A 16,245-nucleotide genomic window follows, 5' to 3' on the forward strand; every position below is an offset into this window, starting at 1 on the left:
TTATTTTTGCCTTTTTACCCAGTTGATTTCGATTGTACCTCAGCATCTAAATATATTTCTCAGTACGGATTTGATACGGGCATATTTTTTCTTGTCTAGAGTTGAGTCCTATATAATGATTGTGGATTTCTTCTTATTTTTGGAATTTTAGATTGCTACGCCTAACAGAGCATACTACTAAAAGAGCTATAAATTTTACAGGAGCACCAAGAAAAGTATGTTTAAGCAAAAAGCGGACTAGATTTTGTGAGTATAAGAAATTTTCTACCACGTAGTATTGGTAACTAAAGTATTCACACAGTTAACCCGATAGAAGTAACTAATGGAACAAACCATAGCTACTGGTAAAGATTCTGTTTCTAAGCTAGATGCTATTTTAGCTCACACTACTCTTCATTCTAACATTAATAGCAAGGCTTGCATGAAAAATTGGCTTGAAAACAAGTGTAATTAAAACTGGTTATGAAAAACGAAATTAGAATGCATTGAAACAATCAGTCGAAAAACCACATTTCTTATTCACAATTTCTCGACTGAATTTTTCGCCGGTTTGCATTGTTGGGTGGTGGCAATAATTCATCACACGGAGGGGTCAACGGTGATCGGAGATTCGGAACCAGTTTCATCTAAAACATAAAAGCGATGGTAAAGCTTCTGTAGAAGTTTGCGAAAGTTAGACTAGTATTATGCTAGTGTTTCTTAATATATAGCTATCCGCATCTCCGATTCTCACAGAATTTTGTCAACAGGAACGATTGGAGAAAATTTCGCCGTAAGGCAGTAATCAAGTAGGGTCAAGTCCTGGAGAAAGGGGAAGGAGTTAAACTTGAACAAAAGCATGCATTTTAAAAGGTGGGTTCACTTTCGTTGGGCTGTAGTCCTTTCATGTTTGTTTATACTTCTTTGTTCAAAACTATATGCTACATATGCAATTTTTTGTTCGTTAAGTATATCGGTGTTTTGGTTTTGTGTATAGGTATAGGTATTTTCAGTATATAAAATAAATACTTTCAAACTGATATGATTTAATCAATACGCATTCACTCGTTTCTCTTTCCTTTTCGTGGCTGTAGTCATCGAAGGTGTAAATTGTTGGTTTGTTTAGTTAGTTTTATCGATATAGTTACTGTACAGTATTTACATGCTAAAATTCCCACTTGCTAAAAGTTTCAATCAATGTTTGGCAATAGGATCCAACTGTCGGTAGGTTGATTCTGTGTGGAGTGTCAAAACCCAACTAGCAACTGAAAATATAACGCGCGCGTATCCCTGGATTGATTCACGTTGTTTATCCTGACATCACTGCTCAGTAATATAAAATAAAGTTTGACGAAACATTCAGTTAACCATAGCGTATGTCAGCATAATATATCAACATCTATCGTACACAAAACATTTGATACTGTAACTTAAAAAAGTTGTCCCACTCGATGTGATGTTGTTTTACTACTTAGTATACACTTAGAAACGGAAGGTTTGTGTTTAAATACTTAAATTTGACTGTCGATGAGACTCCGTAATGGTAATTGCGGTTTTTCGACAATTATCCGTTGTAGGATTAGATATTCAATGTATTAAGAAATCATACAACAGTCTGTACAGATACTGTATACAGTGACTGGTTCGACTATAGCTAGGCGTATCGCTTTTCACAGATAGAGTAATTAATTACGGTAATGTATTTGTAGTAAAAATGAACAGATTATGAGTAGATTCACAATTGAGATTTATTTTGAAAAACAAAGCAGAAACATTTAAATCACAGCCCATTTGTTGAATCACCTAGTGTCGTGGTTGTAGTTTTGCTCAATCGAGTACACATTAAGAGAACCATTAGCGGTAGAAGGATAGATATCGTGTGTGTCTTTTGCTTATTAAGGGTTAAATCTTTCGCTACACGCTATAACCATGCAACAATTGTGCGCGATGTTTAGTTTTGTTTGATTTTTGCTCCTAAATTCAAATGCTAAATACCAACTCGAGACAAAAATGGACCTTTATTTACAGTTGCGCTTCTAAAATCTGTGCGTTGTGATGTAGTACAAATGAACAACGATATCTTGTGAAGAAGTGAAAAACAAAACTTATAGCTCGCTGTAAATAAACAAAAAACTATTGAGAATGTTGAAAAGTTTTACAAAAAAATGCTGAGTACGTTAATATTAAAGGTGATCAATAGAAAGTTTAGTTTTTTTTAGGATAATATGTAGACTTCGTCAAAAAAAAATTTTTTTTACGAAGCAGAAATTTTTTTGCGTTGGCTGACGCTTCATTATTTCCGAAGATGTAAATTTATTAGTGATAAAAAGGCGCCGTGATAACTTTAGTATCCAATTTGTGATCACTGAGCTGTGTGCTAGGTATTTTATTGGTCGTTGAAACATTGTAATTTGCCGATATGTGTTAATTTGTACGCTACGCGTACAATAAAATAACGAATAAATGTGAGTAATATGCATGTGCGTGAAAACAAAGTTGCGGTAATTGAAATAATACAGCACAATTACAGTTGTAAATGATTCACACATCCTGCGAAATTTAATCATTTCAAAGTGGAATAGAATTGAACTGCATTTTAGTAAACATCTGTTTACAAAGTTCAGAAATTGCGCACATTTCTTTAGACCATTTTTCTTCATTTCCACGCTTTGTGTGAGCACATAAAAATGATTGAATATTAAAAACGGCAGAAGATACTCGTATTCTCGTTTTAATGTTCCGCTCAACATGACCATAGTTTATCACCAACAGAAAGCATCAAAACAGCCAACCATAAATCCTAATTAAAACCAAACCGGCTCAACCGCGGTCCCCGATGTAAGCCATCATAAACCGTTAAATTAAATCGTAAAACTCCCGCTTGATAAACCAGTCGAAAAACAAAACCCTACACACAGCAGCATGTGGCCATCATATCCGCAGAGTAGTGGCATGGCGAACAAGACTGCGGTGGCGGTGGCGGCGGCGCCCGTAGCGTCCTTATATTCGAAATAAATTGTTTTCGCTAAAAATGAATCCCTTTCCTTCTTTAATTAAAAACTTCGCTTTAATCCACTCTACACAGAATCCCCCGTCTGCAGTGCGATAAGTTTATCTCTCTCTCGCTTCTTTGTCTTCGTCATATTTCACACATCATCCTGATTTATGGCAGCTGACGAAGCCGACCTCATCTTGCATCGCTCGCCGGTGTAAAGCTTATAAGACGCACTGCATTTAATTTAAAATTAAAAAAAAACAACTTTCATTTCGTCCTGTATTTGACTGGATCTATGGGTTAAGTACAACGAAAAGCTCAATAAACGGCGCTTTTGTTTATATCCTGAAAGTGTCCGCTTTTCTGAATGTGTTCAATACTCTTTCAAAAAAATAAACTATGCATTAAAGCTGCTCTTCAGCTTCGAAGGGAGTTAATACTTTCCTGAAAATCGAAAGTCTGGCAGCAAAAACTATATAAGCTAAACGTTCTGAGATCGGCTTAGTGCGTGATTCGAAGTCCTAGGGAATTACACTTCAGTTGGATGGAGAGGGTTTTAACTATATATGAAATATTAACCTTCCTATTTTATGGCTTCAGTTTTCCTTCGTCGCCAAACTATCTCTTAGTAAAAGTCGTACTTTTTTCACAAGCTTGTTTTTTTTTAGTTTAGCATGATTTAACCATTACAATTTTATCTCATTTTTGGCTTTACTTAGCTGTAGATTCATCTCGATGAATGTGTATTTTGTTACTGGTTTCACGGTTAATAAATTTATAACATATGTAGTAGGTTTTAGTCGGTTCTTTCGAGACGTGCTATTATGTTGGGCTGACTCATTCATAGTTACATAGCAGCTAAACCTAATCTTTTAAGCACTACTGCTTTCAATTAATTTTTGTTATACAATTAGTAAATTCGCTCTTCTAAGAAGACTATATTTACCGATAAATTTTATATTGCACGTAAGATTTGCAAAGTAGGTTTCATATCAACAAGGTTCGCAAACATAATTTACTTAAATAATATATTTTTCGCTAAAAACATAATAGAAAAATAAATACACAAAAATCAATACTGAAACAGGTCAAATGATGTTATAATTCCAACTAAACGTAATAAGTTATCTGAATTACATATACAACAAAACTGCTTTCAAAGAAGCAATCGTCATTAAAACGTTAAATTCTAGTCTTAGCTTCAGAACCCAATTGTTGGGCTTTTTCTTTTTTTTTGTTGGTTTAATTTCGCTATGCCATAATCATATAGATATCCATTTGTGTGTAATGCATGTAATGTGTGTAATGAATGTAATTTGTAAGTGTGTGTTTTTACTGCGTTCTCTCAAATAGATGAATTACTTCTAGCTAGTATACTAGGTGATGGGCAATTGTTACCGCGCGTCTGCAAACGTCCTTACCGTATCCTCTACTGTAAAATAGCATGCTTTTTTTGTTTTCCTGTTGCACCCAACGGCTAGGTCGCAGGCTTCCTCATTCAAACTGCTCATTACGTTACTATTTAGGTTGAGTTTTGTTTGTATTACCGTTAAATTTAAATACTTCTTTTAATAAGTTTTTTGTTTATCTAACCTTTATATATAGCTTTATTCAATTATGTATATAGAACTTCAGTGGTCTATGGTTAAGGGATAAAAAGTTATTTTTTCTGAACCTTCGTAATCCGTATTCATTATGCGAGTCTTGCTGCACAAGTACGTGCCAAAAATGCCAACGTCTCCCATCCATAAGCCTCTTTTAACTCCAAACAGTCGACTCGAAAAAAACTTTTAGCTTACTTTTTTACTTCCTGTTTCATGTTGTGTTCTTCCTCAAAATGGCACAATGAAAAAATGTTGAAACTAGCAAAAACTCGTTTATCCTGTCTTTACTACATTCTAATGTATAAATATTCTTAGGTATTGTATATATAATATATATTTTTATTATATATCTAAAATGTACAGATTGGGGTGATTTTTTCAAAACCAAAAACCTATTTTTGTTCTAACAGTTTTGGAACCTAGGGAGCTTTTTATGTGCGGCTTCTCATTCTCGCATTGGCAAAAAGCTGGCGGCTAAAGTGTATGTGTGTGTGCAAATGTTTCCTGGTGGATAAGTTTCGCATTCGATGGATGAAAAGGATGGTCGGTGCAAGTATGTCTAATAAACTGCGACTAGATTTTTAGATGAGTGCTTGTGGCAAAGAAAAAACAAAGAATGAAACTTACGGGCTTATGATATTAATTAGGAGACTGACGATACTGACTAGAATTGGACTTCAATTTGTAATTCTGCTTCTCCTTCTTCTTCTTTTTCTATGTTTTGTTTTTCTTTTATTCTCGTTTTACCCTCGCGATTACCTATTCTTATTACAATTACCTCTCCTTCGACGACTAGTGGTTTGTTGCAGGTGATTTTCTCTCGCTCTTACTTGCTTTTATTCTATTGCATCCCGAAATGCTTTTGTTAGTTGAATAGCGGCTAGGCGCTCTGAAAATTCCTCGGTTTCACGCGAAATAATTTATTACTGTATCTCGAACGGTCGGTTTAACTGTGAAAGATCTGCTGGTTAGATGTGATTTGTTTTTGTGTTTTTTATTTTTCACTTTCTTTTCTTTTAATTGATGATATAGTACTTTTTCTAAGGATTTACTTCGTATTTTAAAGCTTCAGCTACAGTCGATCAACGTGCAAGAGAAAAAAGAAAAGAAAGAAAACTGAAATTAATTGTCAGCTCAAAATAAGCAGCGTTTGTAACATTTGATTCATGGCAGTTGCCGTTTTAACAAGAGGAAAAAAAGTGTCTACTCACCAGAAGCACTCTTTAAAGCGCTTTTGATCTCTGATTGTTAATAGGGTCTATTGGCGTCTTTTGGTCTCTTCAGCTGAACTTTCAGTCTTTTCATACCAATCTGAAAACCGTTCATGGCTTGGATTGCAGCTTGAGCGCTGGCAGGATTGTCAAACGACACAAAACCTATGGTACGAAAGAAGAGAAGTGTTATGTAATTTCCAGAAGCTGCAGTTGATTTTATCAATGAAATAGTAATTAGTTAGATATGAATTTGATGCTTTTTGAAAGTTGGATTCCTTTGGAGAAAACAAGTAAAAGTTTTAATGGCACCGCGGAAAATTGGCAACTCCAAAGCCCAGTCCTATTATATGCAACGAAGGGGAGAGTAACCTGATTCTCGAGAGATCGGAGGTGGTTAGAAATCGGAAACAATCTGCGTCGGTAGAAACAAGATGGAGATTGAGGATGATGAACAAGCTTAGGATCCGTTAACTTTGAATAAGGTGAAGAACGGCAAAGTTGCTGGAAAAGATTCCTACCAAACAAATGAAAGTGGGGAGCGAAAACTTTGTATTGTGCAACTCAACGGATTATAAAAGGTCTGAGGAGGAATTCCGCCTGAGCAGTAGTTAAATAGTGACATATACCCGATTTGCAAGAAAGACCCTGGAATGCAGCAAATCTGGCCATGAAAAAGCGTCTTGTTCCGCAGAATGAGGGCGTTACAGCAACCTTTAATTGGCTAATACCTATGTCGTATTGCTCCACATTGGACCAAATGTTTGCCATTCGGTAGTTACACATGCACACCTACCATTTGTTTGCAAACTTCAACGCAGCGTACGATTCAGTAAAACGAAATGAGTTTTTTTGTTAGATTATAGTCACTTTAACCAGCTTGGGTCATTCGTGACTTCTGCGGGGTTGGGATTTGAACCCGGGTCATCGGCGTGAATGCTAACCACTACGCCGTGACTGGCCCCTGAAATGTTCGAGATACGATGCTAGTCTAACCAGCCAGTCGTCGTATGTTCGAATCTCGGCTAGGCGGTGCTGCCAGAAAGAGTCAGTAGGATTGTTGCAGTAGCCCCGTAATTGTCCTGTACTCTAACAGCCGACTGGGTAGTCTGTCGGTAAAGAAGGATCTTAGAAAAACATTTCAGCCCAAGGCTTTGCTTTTATGAGTATAAAAAATTGTAATTTATAATTCGAATGAAACATACCACCTTTGCTAGCTCAAAGACAGTATCGGCTATAGACGATTAGCGAACCTGACGGAGGTCGATGACTTCGTGGTAGATCCCGCACCTGTTGAAAGTGCGTTGTCGACTAGATTGCTCGATCAGTGAGTTTTCATGGTGACTGGAGAAAGGCAGCTCAAGACCAACTGATGTGTAAGCGTCTTCAGGATTCGACAAGATGAGCTACCGATGGGTCTCAGTGATGTCGCTAAGAGAAATAGAGAACACAATGTGTAAAGTGGCTTGGTTGGTGAACCAAGTATATGACAGGAAAGGAAACACTCATGCGAACATGTTGAGTGTAGCAACGATGACTAGCCTGCTCAGCTTTGAGCGTTGTCAGAGGTGGCTCTTAGTGGTTTGCTGATTCCTCCGCCAAGTGCGCGGTTGTACACCAAGTTAGAAGTGGCTCACGACAGCGTCTGATCCGGAACGGGCGGCTGAATTAAGAAATGTGTTGTCTCAGCATCAAACTTAAGATGGCTGCACCATCACGAGACTCGATAGCAAGGCCCTAGTAAGACAACTTACCTAAACCTTTCAGTATGGACAAAGGCGACGAAATAAGGATTTGGAATGAATGCTAGGTACCTGGAACTGCAGATCGCTGAGTGACGACATGGTACTGCTCGATCAGCTAGAACCCCGAAAGTTCGGCATCGCACTGCACTGCACTGCAGGAGATCTGCCGCAAAGCCGAGAAGGTGTGGGAGATCTGTGGCGGCAAGGTTCAATTTTACCAGACCGGTGGAGCGACTAACGTGCTGGGAACGGGTGAGCACGTGTATGTTATGGATAAAAGGCCGTTTCTCGAACTACACCTTCATAAACGTGTACTGTCCACAGGACCCGGTGTTGAGAGGGAAGCGTTCTATGTGTAGCTGGGGGCATTGTCAGGGATGCCACATATAATTCTGTGTTTTTGTTGGAAAAATCTGGCCATCTGTCTAGCGAGGAAAACTATCTGTGCAAAAGTCTGTCCAATGTAAAACAATGAGAGTGAAAGAGATGGAGAGTCATTTTGCAGACTATTTCCGTCTCTTTCACTCTCATTGTAGAATCAAAAATCTGTTTAGTCTGTGTAATTGGCGAAAATCTGTATTCTGTAGCATACTGATTCTGCACAGGCGATTTTTTTCCAATATCTGTTAAACACAGAATAATCTGTGCATGTGGCAACCCCGGGCATTGTACGACAACTGTTTGCCACGGGACAACAGGATCGACATCGGGGATATGCACACCAAGATCGGCAGGAAGCGGTGTATAGACCAGTTATCGGGTCCCGTAGCCTGCATACCAACACGAGCGATAACGGCCAGGGATGCATCAACTTTTCAGTTTCCCGAGGGCTGGTGATTAGAAGCCTTTTCTTTCCTTGCAAATATAACCATAAAGCCATCTGTAGACCCCTGATCAACGAACTTTGAACCATATCGACCATATTCTCATACATACGCTTCCTACGCGGTGCGGATATCAACTCAGGTCATTATTTAGTAGCTGTACATTTGCGCTCAAAACTATCGACGGTACAAAGCGGCCCTCCTCGGCTAAATATTGGGCAATTGGTCAACACGCGAGTTACCGACAACTACATGCGCGTGCTGGATGAAGCTCTATTTTCCTCTGTCGAGCAGGAGACCGCAACCGCCATGCTAGGTGAAATATCCTCGAGTTTACGAATTGATTAGCTTAACAGGGAATACTAACAAGCAATGAAGAGGAAAAAAAACAGCATTAAAAAATTATCTAACCATTGCCACGAGAGAGAATTTAGGCAAGTATCGGCGAGCGCGGAATGAGGAGAGCGCAGCGGGTTGGAGCATCGGGATGGACTGTGCTGTATGTTATCGCTAGAAAATCAGGCCAAGTTTTCCCTGCGCTTCGATCAAGGAGCATACGTCGCCGCATAAAGCTGACGATGTACAAAACGCTAATCAGACCGTCAATCCTTTGCGGACTTAAGACTGTAACTTCTTCTACGGAGGACATACGTGTTGCGGACCATTTTTGGTGAAGTGGAAAAGAAAAGCGGACAGTGGCTTTGCCGTATCAACCACGAGCTGTAGCCACTACGATAGGTTGGACCGGCCATATCACCTGTGCAGTGAAATCTTCTCTTCAGTACTAGTAATAGAGGGACCCAACGTGCTAAACGCTTAGTTTACAATTGGGTCCTAAAGCCCTATGTCGTTTTTAGCTTGAATCGATGAGTTTAGGGTTAGGAACACATATTTTGATATTCAATTTTATATTTTTAGGCTATTGCCGTTAAAAACCTTTTTTTTTAATTTTGTGAAATTTTGAACAAAAAATAAACATTTGGGCAACCTTATATAGACAAACTATAGTTGTGCATGGTTGTGTCAAGCGGTGTCTAGACAACACGAATTATAAAAAGAAACCATAGTATGTCTTGAAATGTCACGGAAAACTTTTTGTTTACCTTCACGCTCATGTGATAGTGTGTCAAAAAGTCAAAAGTTGCAGTCAGGAAATGGCTTGGCAATATCGCGACCTAAAACATTTTTTGAGTTTACAGCTCATTTTCCGGTTCCGGTCACCTCAGTTTAATTAAGGCCTTTGTCAAAATCAGCAATAAGCGTAGTGACTGCACTTGGTCACAGCGTGGATGGCTTCAGTTTTCGGATGCAACACCCGCCATCGAAATACGACCGTGTTTGGTTAGAAACGCACAGAAATTTTTGGTCTGCCGTTCGCCCTACTGCTGATTCACATCGGAGTAGCAGAACATACCAATCTGATTGATAATACGGTGCCAGTTTCGGTTGGCGTTTTTTTTTTCATACTGTTCTGCGGGGTCGATTGTACCGAGATTATACTGTTGGCCATCAGTTTGACATCGTTTAGTCATTCTTAGCGCAAACTAGATTTGGACAAAGTCTAGCACCGTGAATCGATGGATTAGAATACATTGCCCGAATCAAAACTTTTATCCGATAACTAGTACAAATTTGATGTTCCACTTCCTCACGACCAGCAAAACGCAGACAAGCACAAGAGACAACTGCGAAGCTGTAACTGTCAAAACGATCAGCTGCTCTAATGTCAAACCAGAGTTGCCAGTGAGAAAAAGTTATCATTGTTGCCAGAAACGTGTTATTTTCGTTATGTCAAGGAAGATCTCTAATGTCAAGGGAGAATAAATTACAATATTTTTGTTTTTTAATTTTTTAGTGCTCTGCATCTTTTTAAAAAAGAAAAAACTATACTCTGGTAGTCATAATGGGAAGCTTTATCGTTTCTTCTAAAAAAATCATCTTTTTATTACAAATTTTAGGACCCAATTGATATTTTCTCGACTTTAAAATTGTACTTGTCTGTACTGTACTTACCGAAACATTTGCTCTGATTTGTGGCCCGATCGATGAAGACTTTTGAACTTATCACAGTGCCGAATGGCATGAACATTTGCATCAGCTCGCCGTCGCCAAACTCCTGGGGCAGATGATAGATGAACAGGTTGCATCCTTCTGGGCCTGATATGGAACAACCTGGGAGAAATACAGGGTGCTCTTTCAGGAATGTTTGTATTTTGCCGAATGATCATTTCCATGATACTGCTATTGCTCGGCATAAGATGTTTCTCATGCAAGGCGAAAAATCTTACGCCGTGTTTGTTTGGGAGTTTTGCGTCAAGAAATTTTAACGATAGACAATTTTAAACATTATAAGGGATAGCTTTGGCTAAGATTAACATATCGACACAAAAATTGTCTAAATCTATTTGAAGAAAATAAAAACATTGATTGTCTTTTCTATTCTGTCAAACGTTTTCGAAATACATAAAAAACATAAAAACAACATTTATTTGGATATAGCAAGCATAATATGACAACACACGTAGAACTGGTGTATTGCTCGGTGCTTAGCAGAATTGTTCGTAGACAGTTCAAATGCAACGGGTTAATCATATCCGGCACCATATAAAGCTAACAAGTCCCAATATGTACGTGCGCAATATGTGTAAGTGTGAATGTTTTAAGCTGACAATTCATACCAACTATTTCTGTTTCTTGCTCTTCGATGCAAGGGCGTGTGTTGTTTTATTATGCAGTAAACCGTACTCAAATAGTAAAAAAGGTTGTGGTTAAAAAAGAACTCGTCAAATTTTAAATCAAAACAAAGTCCTTACAACCGATAACCACGAAAGAAGAATGTTTATCAAAAGATTAAAACAATTACAAAACACCAGAACATAAACCACAAGATGCAGAAAAGTAACGAAACACAAAAATTTATACATTTCTACGATAAAGATGGCGTCAACAGAAACGGAATCGGATACAGCGTCGCAATAGTTGTTCATGGTCCGAACCCACACACAAAATAGATCCGGACAGAGGCAATCGGCAGGCTTCTCTGTCAGAACCGACTTGTATCGAGTAGTCTTGGTTGGAGGATGCATGGTCTGTTGTTGCAGATTGTTGGCGATGCTTACCTTCACGTTGTGCTGGTGCAATGGCGGCTATTGGTTGTGGTATGGCTTGCGGAAATTGTCCGTATACGGCTGGGTAGGCTGTTAAATTTACAAATTTACAATCAAAAACAAATATACATCAACAACACACAGTGAGGAAATAGAAAAAAGTAGAAAAAGAGGACAGAGGAGTAAGGATGTATCGGGGTCTGGTGATGGAGACACTTAAGCATTTTTCGTTGATTACTAAACAATAATTGTCGCTGTTTTGTTTGGTGATAGATCTACGGTTAGCTATGGAGTAAAGGACTTTTTCTTAATTGCTCTAGCGTGTTTAGCAGTCTACCTGAGTGGAAGAGGAAATGAAGAAGTTTAATCAACACATTGCTAGCGACAAACTAAAATATTTTGAGTTGAAACGAGGAGTACGGCTCTGGAAAAATGTTACGCTATATATTATCCTTGTGTCGTAAATAATGCTTATAAGTTGAGGTTCGACAGTGGCAAACGACATGGGTTGCTCATTGTGAAAATCGAGAAGGTTGCGCTTCGATTCGAGCGAAAACGAATCGAAATATAGTGGAAAGAAAATATTGGAACTATTTTTCATCGAAGAAAGCAATTTATGGCATCACTCGTTGCGGGGTTGACCTTGGTTTGTTGTATTATGGTGTGAACTTAAAAGAGAAATTCTCAAGATTGGTTATTATATATCGGTATGAATTCGATATTGTTGAATGCGCTTTTTGAATAACGATGCTGCAGCTGAAAAGCTGTTTTATAGTGTTGTTATAAATTTGAGTAGCGTGCAAAATGCTTATGCACCTGTGTTTTGACGTTTAATCTAACCGTTGGATTTATTTGAAGAATACGTATTAAATAATTGAATCGAAAAAACAATGGGACTATGCTATGCTCAAATCTCATTGTATACTTCTAAGCAGCAAACCTAAAATGTCAAAAAAATTACTCCTATCTTATAAACAAACAATTCAAACCAATAAAAGGATAGAGTTAAAGATAACGATCACTCCGTCGGAAAAAACCCCAATGTAGGTTAAGTGGGAGGGAAGGTACTTTGGCTTTGCCTTGTTTTATACTTCTTTTCATTTTCAACCCCAACTCGCTAGGATTCCTACTGCCGTTAGGCAAGATTTATTCACCCCGATCGATATTATTATCTGGCTGTGTGAACCTCGCCACTCGATTTGTTTTCAGCTTGTTTTCCGCCAAGACCGGGAGACCATTTCTGAACCAATATTGGTTCTCTTTTGTACAAGAAGTTATGATCTTGTTTTTTTCACCGTCTGTTCTGGCAGTAGAATAATCTGCCGACGTCGCCAGCCGCCATCACCAACATTTGCTCGTTTATCATGGTTGACCGGTGCTGTATTATTATATACTATACGATAGTACTATTGGAGCTTCTGGCATATTGTCACCCTCGTCGCCTGGACGTTGATTCTATGCTAGTCCAAAGGTATATAGTTTCGCTATAGTTTTCCATGTTATGTGGCTCTGGGATTTTTATTTTTGCTTCCTCGTTTGCCTTTCCGAGTTCGCGTTCTGTTTACGGTTACAAATTTTCCATTTCATTTAACAATACTTTTAGGCAATTGGTTTTTACTACGTGAATTATGCTCCTGGCAGACTACAGCTTATGGTCTACGTTAGAGCACACGAATCTACTGCTACTTCATGGCGCTTGGTATTTGGGACGGCATGTTTTGTCTGTTATGTTTTACAGGTCATACCGCGGGACGGTTCTGCTTGTTAATTTTTCTAGGGAATGTATGGCACTTTCTGTGCAAGACAATGGCTATGATAGTTTGCTTCAAAATTATTTGTTTCTTTGTTATTTAGAAATTCGTTGTTTTTCTGCCTTCACGGAGAAAATTTTATTATAGTTACAGTCTCAAAAAAAAAAACACTTTTATTTTGAATCCACCGAATGGTGGCAACAAGTTTTTGTTATTTTGTTATAACGGATTGCGATGTTTATTGATGCGTTTTTTCGGGGTTCATAAATTTTTATTTCTGTGCATTGGATGGTAGTGGTGTTTTCAGGCTGTAGCACACTGGGGTACGTGCCCCACTTTCTCTAAAAGATTTATTTTAAAACAGTAAAAATCTCAAGCTGTAACCCGGAAGTTTAGAGAATTTAGTTTATCCGGCCGATATTTTTACCAGTAAGTAAGTTATTATGTAAAATAGATACAATTCCAAACCTAATTTAAAATTTGGGATCCAATTTCAAATAAACTGTTATTTTATGTCCAATTCGAAGTCTATTTTACTGTCCAACGCGTGTAGTGCGCTATATCTCTGCATATTAGCGTTGATAGGAGCAAATACTTATCAACTTGGAGACTATGTTGGATTTCAGGTATAATTAATTCAAGTTTGTCACGAGGTTTTCGAGCCACCGAAAATCTTGCATGTGCATGATATTTTTTCGATATAAATTTTCGAATTATGGTTGATTACGTAGTACCAATACCATTATATTGAATGTATAAAAAGGTGTATTTTTGATTTTAACTTTCGTAATTACTGGTTTTACAAGAAAACTTTCGAATATCCAGGTTAGTCTCATAGAACCGGTGCTTACATACTGAGCATCAATTCGTATGGCAATTTAGCATCATTTGCTCTCGTGTCTCGCTCGTTGCATTTTTCGGACTGCGGTTGTTCTGAAGGTCATTTTGAATTCATTTGAGCGCACTTAGCAATGGCGCATTTGCTAACCGAACGTTTACAAAGGTATCTCGTGTAGTCATAGTTTTCGAGGTAATTGCTAAATAGACACGTTTGTCTCAGGACGGCTTTCGTGCATAGCAACAAATGTCTATCGGTATTTAATTACTGCCCGCGCGCGATTTTTAACGAATCGAATATGTTGATAACACATAATTTTCGGTGCGGTAAACTGATTTCTCATGGTTTTATTTTCTTAAATCGGTATATCGGATCTCCGCTACCCGTTTCGCAAAGGCCACGTAACCAAACACGTCCTCAAATCGTACGCGATCTCGAATGACAGTGATCACACCACCTGCCTCGGTGGATCCAGATCAATTCCTTTCCATTAACAACCACTCCTTGCTGTGACACTTGTGGATGATGCAGAGGATTCCTCGGTCTCTAGTAGCAGCAAGTGTCGGACTAACATTTCTTTCCCTACTAAATTGACCTGCATGGGCACGGTCAGCTTTGCTATTGATCATCACAAAGTATTAGATCACCAGAAAATGCACACTGAGAATGATCTGTCACTCTCAAGCATCATTCTGATGGTTCTTTGAGCAATTTCAGTTGATCTAGAACAATCGCGGGCAACTCACGGGCGGTCAAACTATAAGAGTTGCTAGTGTGTGACTGTATTAGTGGTTTGTTTACATGATGGAGATCATCATGACGATGATGATGATTTTGTTGAGGATGATGATTATTTCGAGATCACAAGACTCGGTAGCGTAAGCCCTAGTACGGCTACCTATCTAAACAACAAAAAACTTACAACAAGAGTCAAGAAATATCTTCTCGGAATATTCGGCATGGACCAAGGCGACGAAATAAGGACATGGAATGAAGACTTGGTACCTGGAACTGCAGATCGCTAAATTTCGTTGGTGGCGATAGGGTGCTGCTCGATCAGCTAGAACCCCGAAAGTTTGGCATCGTGGCACTGCAGGAGATCTGTCGTAAGGGCAAGAAGGTGTGGAGGATCCGTGGCGGCAGAGCCCGATTTTTCCAGAGTGGTGGAGCTACCAACGTGCGGGGAACGGGCTTCGTAGTGTTGGGCAAAATGCAGGATCGCGTAATGGATTGGAAGGCGATCAACGAGAGGTTGTGCGTGTTGAGGATAAAAGGCCGTTTCTTCAACTACACCATCATAAACGTGCATTGCTCACACGAAGGTAGACCCGACGACGAGAAGGAAGGGTTCACCACGGGACAACAAGATCGTCATCGGGGATATGAACGCCCAAATCGGCAGGGAAGCAATGTATAGACCGGTGATCGGGCCCCATAGCCTGCACACCGACACGAACGATAACGGCCAGCGATGCATCAGTTTTGCGGCTTCCCGAGGTTTGGTGATCAAAAGCACCTTCTTTCCTCACAAAGATATCCACAAGGCCACCTGGAGATCACCTGACCAACGAACCTCGAACTAAATCGACCATATTCTCATCGAGGGCCGGTTTTTCTCGAACATCACCAACGTACGCTCCGTACGGAGTGCGGATATTGACTCGGACCACTACCTAGTAGCAGTACATGTGCGCTCAAAACTATCGACGGTTTATACCTCGCGACAAAGTCGCCCTCCTCGGCTAAATATTCGGCAACTAGACAACCCGCGGACTGCCGAAAACTACGCGCGCGTACTAGATGAAGCTCTGCCTTCTTCTGTGGAGCTAGATGCTTCGACCCTCGAAAACGGATAGAGTAGGATACGCTCGGCCGTCAACGAGGCCGCAACCGCGGTGCTAGGTGTGGAAACCTCGAGTGCGCGAAATGATTGGTTTGACGGGGAATGCCAAGAAGCGATAGAGAGGAAAAAAAGAGCTTGGGAAAACTATCTGAGCATATCCACGAGAGAGAATTTGGCCAAGTATCGACGAGCGAGGAATGAGTTGACCACGATCCTGAGAAGGAAAAAGCGCCAGAAGGAGGACAGAGATCGTGAGGAGCTTGAACAACTATTCCGGGCTAATGATACCCGCAAGTTTTATGAGAAGGTGAACCAAACTCGCAAGGCCCACACACCAAATCCTGATGT

The 16,245-nt window shown here is 39.4% G+C and overlaps 1 protein-coding gene across 1 annotated transcript in view; it reads right to left on the reverse strand.

Annotated features, from left to right (window-relative positions):
* Positions 1-5,602: 5,602 nt before the first annotated feature.
* LOC128736040 (CUGBP Elav-like family member 4) overlaps positions 5,603-16,245 on the reverse strand; it is a 170,177-nt gene continuing 159,534 nt past the window's right edge. The window contains exons 7-10 of the mRNA XM_053830523.1: positions 11,478-11,555; positions 10,372-10,530; positions 5,790-5,954; positions 5,603-5,650 (exon numbers count right to left, since the gene is read on the reverse strand). Of these exons, the coding sequence (XP_053686498.1) occupies positions 5,827-5,954; positions 10,372-10,530; positions 11,478-11,555 (365 nt within the window). The 3' untranslated portion in view covers positions 5,603-5,650; positions 5,790-5,826. The remainder of the gene's footprint in view (positions 5,651-5,789; positions 5,955-10,371; positions 10,531-11,477; positions 11,556-16,245) is intronic.

The sequence above is a fragment of the Sabethes cyaneus genome, chromosome 2 (assembly GCF_943734655.1).
Source record: "Sabethes cyaneus chromosome 2, idSabCyanKW18_F2, whole genome shotgun sequence".
Taxonomy (NCBI): domain Eukaryota; kingdom Metazoa; phylum Arthropoda; class Insecta; order Diptera; family Culicidae; genus Sabethes; species Sabethes cyaneus.